Genomic DNA, 7,581 nt, shown 5'->3' on the forward strand with positions numbered 1-7,581 from the left:
ATTTAAAAAGAACTTAATTTTACATCACATGAAATACATATTCATTTTTTACATCAACTTATATGATCAAATCATATATGATAAATTGGAAAATAGCAACAATTTGGAGTTATAAATTGGAAAGATTATATTATGAAGTTTCACTTGTGAATTTTAAAACTTCAGAGTCGACAACGAAGTTTATAAAAACCCTTTGTACAGTCATAATAAAGAAAAATAATAATTGCACGAATGTGATTTATTTCTCAACTAGTATATCAAACAGCTTTTTCTGTTGATGCATTTTCTGCATTCTCATTAAATTTTGCCTTCTTCGCCTCGTAATCCTTCTTAGCAGCCCTAATTGCATCCTCAGCTAGCATACTGCAGTGAATCTTTTGAGGTGGAAGGAACAGATGTTTTGCTATCTCCCTGCAGTAAACTCAAATATCAACGACAACAACAATACCCAGTGTAATCGCACGAGTAGACTTTAGAGAGGGTAGACTAGTGTATGCAGACCTTATCCCTATTTTGGGAGGTAGAGAGGTTGTGTCTGATAAACCCTTGATCGGCTCAAGGAAAAACAAATAGCGGAAGTAAAGAAGCTAGTAAGACACTATAGGAAGCATGACAAAGCATTATTGAAAAAGGAACAATAACTACAATAAAACAATACAGTAATTGAAGTACGTGAAACTACCTAAGTAATACTGCGGCTACTAGTATGTTTCCACATAAAGATAAAGAATAGATTTGTTTTCATAGACTATCTGATCATCTCTCTCCACAGATGATACGGAAAAAAAAGAAAAATTGGATCAAAGATAACGGAAAGGGAAAGATGTACCAAGAAGCCAGGTATTTAGAAATAAGACTAATGGCGTGGCGTATCTGCTTTTGGGAGTTAATAATGTTGCAAAAGTTGAAGTTGAACTATGCCATGAGGTAGTCTATCCTAACGAAAGAACACGCTTTCATGGGGATCCTCGAAAAGCAATTGATTTCAAGATGGATCAATTTTCTTCCAAGTATGGTTAAAGACAGTTGTGGCACGGGAAATCCGGTCTTCTAAGAATATATATGCTTTCAGTAAAATGACAATCGCATTGACACAAGAATAGCCACATGATTTAGCACGCATATTGTTCATTAGATTCAAGTAAAGTTATCAAACAAATTGGAAATAGATCAAATTTAAACTTAGCAGGACTGGACTTGATAACCTCCGCGTACTAAACTTAAGATTCACTTGCTATCTCTCAAAAGAAAGTTGCACATATCCAGTTCCTCAAAGTAAGTTCACTCTAAACTATATTAAGAAATGAGTATTTTTAGTTTTAAAACTCGGTCTATAATAGGCCCGGTCCTCTACCATTTTCTACTTAAATACCAGACTTGGTACACAAACCAGGACTCAAACCCATGTAGTGTACATTCCCCTTTAAAGTTTGAACCAAAGGACTTGTTGCATTCTGTTTTTGTTGTTCGGCTAAGTTTTCTTTCTTCTTTTTCTTTTTTGGGCAAGTATTTTTCGGCTAAGTTTCAAAAAGCTTTTCTTCCTAGGTTTCAATAAGTTCATGAAAGAAAGAATTCTCAAGCTCAATTCAATCATTCCTATTTTAAGGGACCACCTTCTAATTGACCTGTTACAGGTGGGGATGAGATATCCAGTGCAGTAACCTCATTCTAAAAAAGGTTGAACCTTCAATTTTGCTGAATCGACACATACAAGATAAAGAACCTCTAATCTCCAAGCAGTTCAACCTTACCTTTTCAGCCTGTTAGGAAGATGGCACAAACAGTGCATCCAAAGAGCTGAAGTAACATCCTTGGGACATAAGGTTCAAATCTCAACAAAGATGACACAAAGTAAATTTTTCATTCGTTTAAATCTCGGGAACCAGAATTACTCAGGTACACCTGTACTAGTGAGAGATAACATGTATCGAGCGGGTTGGTCAATAAGCATGCCCAAGTTTATTGGTTAACATGCATGCCAGCTAATACTCCACCTCCTCACCCAGAAGGGAGGGAATTACGCTAGCCGACTACTTTGGTTAAAATGCTAATTTGCAGAACAGTATTTTTGAAACTGTAATCTGACACAATTTAGGAGCCACTGAGTACACACTTTACTATTTCAGAAGCAATATTGGTATTGAACCAGGTAAGAACAACATAGCAGGGCCACTGAATTGAAGGGCATTTCACTAAAACTTGACGAACCAGGAACAATAAAAATGGTTTCTTTGAAATGGAACTCAAAATTCGAGACATATAACTAAGAGAATCAGCTCTGTTCAACTACTTAAGGTCACTTGAGGAAGGCAGGAAAAAAAACTGAAAGGGACAATCTCAAACCACACTATGTACCCTTAAAACACACACAAAAATGACAAAGGAAAAGAAAGTTCAAAGGACTTACGTGTTCTTTATGGACAGTGCTTCCTCCATTGTTCTCCCTTTCACCCATTCCGTTGCTGAAAATTGGAAAAATTAAACTCAAATCACCAACACCCATCTTAATAGCATCATATGCTCAATAAAAACAGTACATATATATGAAAAAGGGTAAATAGATTCCTCTTTTTCAATTTAATTAGAGATAATGATCAAAAACACACGTAATGCATCAATATTTTGCGAATTTCATACCTTAACTATCAGGTGTTTGTGTTTCCTACTTGAACTAGCACCAACTATTTATCAAAACACACCTCTAACAAACTTTCATCCACATGACAGCTAACTCATTAAATTCGAGGTTAGTTTTGATAAATACTTGGTTATAATTCAGATAGCAAACAGAAACACCTCCTAGTTCACTTGGAAACTCGCAAAAAAGTGATCCTTTAGTTATCCGGTAGTACAATAATGTGATAGTTCAGATATAAAACTCAAACTCACACAAAAGTGATAGTTTCCGTGTGTTTGTTACAATATCTCTTTTTCTTAGTACTAAATTCCCAGAAAACACAGAGATCAACAAAGATTACGGAATTGAAAAACCGTACCGAGTGAGGAAGAAGCAATAGCTGAGCCACAACCAAAGGTCTTGAAACAAGCATCCGTAATTTTCCCGGTCTTCTCATCGACTTTGATTTGAAGCTTCATTACATCACCACAAGCCGGAGCTCCGACGAGACCCGTACCGACTGTGGGATCGTTCTTATCAAAGGACCCAACATTACGAGGATTATTGTAATGGTCCACCACTCTTTCATGATATAGCCGCCGGAAAACCCCTTGCGCCACCGCCGCCGACGACGGTCGTTGCCCTAACCCCGGAATTCGATTTCCGACGTGCCTCAACATCTTTCTGATTTAACCTAATTTGATTGAATTCGGAATTTGCCTTTAAGAAATTACGTCGATGCATGTGTGTTGTATATACAATGACATATGTATAGGTGGCAAAACCATTAGATTTAATGTTAATTGCTTAAATACAATCTAATTTATAATATTACGAATCTTATCGGATTTTGGTATATTCAGATATATGTACCTCTTAATATATGGAGTCAAAATTAGGTGTAATTTGTTTTAGATATACTGTATTCAAATGGATTCGCATATATCTAGAATACGTACACAAATCTTGTTTCCCTCTCTCATCTCGCTTGCCACTTTCTTATATATGTTTTCCTAGATACACACCATATACATGTATCTAATGTGTATTTGGTGTGATTTGTATGTATCTGAGATACATGACTATTTCTCTCCCCATCTCGCTCGCCTCTCTCACTATTTTAGTGTATCTAGTAGCAAAAATACATGTATTTAGATATATCTTCCTCAATATATGATAAGAAACCTTTAATTAATGGTAAACTACGTTATACGTAATTATTTGAAAGTATAGATAGAAATTAGAGTTAGTATATATGGTATAGAATATAAATATATGTCTAATAAGGTAGTTTTCTCTTAAAATTTAGATTAATATTAGCCCAAGTTTAAAATCAGAAGAAGAGACATTCGCACAAATATCTCTATTTTATGTTGGTCTTTAATATTTGCCTCTCAAAATTGTTGGTCTATAATTTTTTATCCTTCAGAACTTTAAGTAACAAAAACTAATCGAAAATGTCCAGCAAAAAGAATGAAAAAATAATCACAAAACATAAGTTTAGTAAAAGATACCCAAGTCATATGTTTAGTGGCACAAGTTATACCTCAAGATAAAAGATATTACTATGTCTCAAAGGCAAAAGAAATTATGTTCAATGCACAAATGTTGTGGCACAAATTCTGTCTCAAAGGCGAAAGAAATTAAGCTCAAGGCACAAGTTATGGCCCAAGACATAAGTTCATGACATAAGTTATGTCCAAGCCATAAGTTCAGTAGTACAAGTTATACTCTAGAACAATAGTTCTCTTAAAAAGTCTTGCCAATTGAATCAGATATTATCGAACTTATGCCCCAAGATAAATATTCTTTAAAAAGTGTTGTCTCGCAATATTAGTTTTGCCAGTGAAATAGGTCAAAATTAAGAACATTTTAACCCACAACTTTTTATTAAATGAGCAATAATGATTTAAAAAATTAAAACTCGCATATTCGAGGAATAAAGATTAAATTCCACCTCAAATAAAGACAATCCATGCAAAAACCTTCTTCACTCGTCAATCACGAACTTAATTGAATTACATAATCTGTATTAATATTTTTACATTTCTTATAAAGGATAAACAAGTTGAATGAGTTGCAATGTATTTATGAACTATGAATTATTTAGTGATAAATGGAAGAACATATTAAGCCTATCTTGTATAAACATTTAATTTTGGTTCCCAATTTCCATATCTTATTATTTTGTTGTTGTTTCGCCTCAATATCTTATTATCTTCTTGTTATTTCTGTTTGTTTATGACAGTCATTATTTGGGAGAGGATATAGATTACTCCTTTTAACTCCACCAAGTCGAAGATACAAGTAAGCCTCTTGCTCAATAGTGAATAATCATATTAGTGCATCAGTATCTTGACATAACTAGTAAAGTTGTTGATCGAGAGAGTTTTTCAGAGTCGTTGATTTGTGCATGAGAGGTCGTTCTAGGTTGTTACTCTGTAAAATCTTCTTTTATGAATCTACTTATGTGTGTTTTAGTGATCTCAACAATATATATTGTTTTATTGGTCTTAACTCTTACCCTTGTATGCCATTCAAATCTATGAAAAACCATTGTAATAAGAAGCTGAAAGTGTGAAAGTTTGCCTCTTTTTGGGGGTAGTTGTTGTACTTATCAACAAAGCATTATGGGAAAAGGGGAACTTTTAAAAGAGTCAATTGTGAACTTAAGGTAATTTTGGGACTCGAACCTTTAGACGGGGTTACGGACAAAATATCTAGAGGCTCGTGTGTGAAGCTTAATTCTAAACATCTAACTATACACCTTAAATATGTCTAAAGATTGACGCTAGGAAGTCGCTCAATAATTCTTACACGAATTGTGCATCAAATTTCACAATTTACCCTCATGAATATTTGGATAAATTAACAATGTTTAGTTATTTTTTCAGGTCAAATAGAAAATCATAGAGTACATATTTACTTTAGAGAATATCACGATGGTGATTATCACGTAATATTTTTAAAAAAAAATATACAATCAAGTTTTATATTTCGCCTCGTCATTCAAATTAAGATCTTCATTAAATTTAATGTGAACAAATAAGTCTTTAACACTAATCCAAATTTCATTTAAAAGTTCCAAAAAGAAAAATCTATTTCCAAGTACCACTCTTTCACTTTCCACTAACTAAAGTACAAAACTACTACTATTACAATATGATTTCATCATTCTTTTTGTACTCTACCTCATCTCATCATGAAAAGAGATGCCTCCAACAAAAAAAACTCACACAACTATCCGTAACTCGTATTAATTTGATGTAAATATCGAGTACGAGTTATTATCAAGTTGCAGAAGAAGAAGCTGCTGCACCAGCACCAGCACCAGAATCAGACAGAGAAACAGATTTATTTTGTGATTGAGAAATCCAATCCAACCACCTTTTTACTGCTCCTTTCCTTTCTCTTTCTTCTTCATTATTACTCCTAAACCTACTCATCCCTGTCAATTCCGACACACTTCTCTCATTTATTACCCTTCTGCCACTCCCCATCTCCGCCGTCCGTTTTCTCGACCCTGAATATCTACGGCTCTCGCTTAATATCATCTCTGACCTCAAATACAACCTATCACAACCCTCCACGTCACTCCACCGGTGCCGGGACCCACTTCCCGTGCCCAGCTCCGGTTCATCGCCGGATATAATTATTCGATGTTCCAACCGCCTTTCCTCCACCGCCTCCACCTCCGCTTCCGGCGCCTTTTTTTTGTTTAATAGCATTCCGTCTTTTCTCGATAATGAAGTCGAATTAGTGGATTTGCTTTTTTTCCGGTAGAAATTCCAACTGTCTAGCGACATTCTCTTGTTCAGAAACGACGGCGTTTCCTGTTTCGGACTTTCAACGATTATCTGCAAAGACGAGGATGAAGTTCCTCTTTCTCCGGCGGAAGAATGTCTTCCAGAAGATGAATAATGAATCCTCTGTTTTTCTTTTTCTTTTTCTTTCGCCGGAGAGGATGAACATATTGAAGAAGAAGTTGATTTTCTCTCATTTTCATGTGAAATTAGAAGAATATCTTCTGGATCAACTTGATATCGACAAAGAGGACAAGTAGAATGAGCATCAAGCCAAGTATCAACACACTCGATATGAAATGCGTGTTTACATTTAGGTAACAATCGAAGAATTTCACTCGATTCAAATTTATTCAAACAAACCGCACATTCCAGTCCTTCCGCTTTTTGACCTCTAAGAGATCCAAATCGAAATACAGGCAAAGACTCAATCACCGTCCGATCAATACCAGAGTTTTTCCGGAAGCTTGACGAATGCAGGTTATTCGTCAATCCTCCGGAGGTGGTACCAAATGTACCTTCCCTCTTACAGTGTTTTGCGTATAACAATAACATAAATACAATTGAGAAAATCGTTGTGAGTATTGCTACTACTATTGCTATGCTCGGCCTAAAAGGCGAACCTCTAGATCTGTAATATGGTGGTAAATCTGGTGGAGATGGTGATTGAGCATTTTCATCTGCGTAGCTCGAATTTATAATTACAGTAATCATCACGAAGAAGAAGAGCCAAAGAGAAGGCGAAAGAAAATGAACATTACAAATGCCCATATCTCTGCCTCTCTTTTACTACTTAATAATCAAGAGTTTGAATTTTAGATTTGTGATAAGAGTTATTTGTATATATAATGGGTTTAAGGAATAATGGGGTTTAAAAAGAATGAAATATGAGAGGGAAAGAAACAAGAAAGACAAGACAAAGAGGGATTAAAAGTAGTAATATTTGTTAACATGAAATGAAACATATAGGGCAGGAATTGAGGGAAGTGGTGGGGACATTAAATTGTTTTTTTTATTAATGGGAAAGGAATGAAGAATAATTGGTTTGGATTATGAATAAATTAGTGCTAATTGCCATATGATTAAGCACTAATTATCAGAAGAAAAAAAGTTGAAGAAGAAGATGTTGATTGATGAATATGATTATTATGGAAAAGCACA

The 7,581-nt window shown here is 34.9% G+C and overlaps 2 protein-coding genes across 2 annotated transcripts; both read right to left on the minus strand.

Moving 5' to 3' along the window:
• Positions 1–257: 257 nt before the first annotated feature.
• LOC125824439 (uncharacterized) lies at positions 258–3,358 on the minus strand. Its single transcript, XM_049503813.1, has 3 exons — positions 2,997–3,358; positions 2,408–2,462; positions 258–411 (listed from the first exon to the last, which is right to left on the minus strand). Exons 1-3 carry the CDS (start codon positions 3,295–3,297, stop codon positions 258–260), a joined length of 510 nt encoding a protein of 169 aa, XP_049359770.1. The 5' UTR covers positions 3,298–3,358.
• Positions 3,359–5,907: 2,549 nt separating this feature from the next.
• Positions 5,908–7,191, minus strand: LOC125824400 (RING-H2 finger protein ATL43). The gene has a single exon (XM_049503770.1). The coding sequence runs from the start codon at positions 7,189–7,191 to the stop codon at positions 5,908–5,910; it is 1,284 nt and encodes a 427-aa protein (XP_049359727.1).
• Positions 7,192–7,581: the final 390 nt, after the last annotated feature.

This window comes from Solanum verrucosum, unplaced genomic scaffold, assembly GCF_900185275.1.
Source record: "Solanum verrucosum unplaced genomic scaffold, falcon-dt-bn FXZP01000022.1, whole genome shotgun sequence".
NCBI classification, from domain to species: domain Eukaryota; kingdom Viridiplantae; phylum Streptophyta; class Magnoliopsida; order Solanales; family Solanaceae; genus Solanum; species Solanum verrucosum.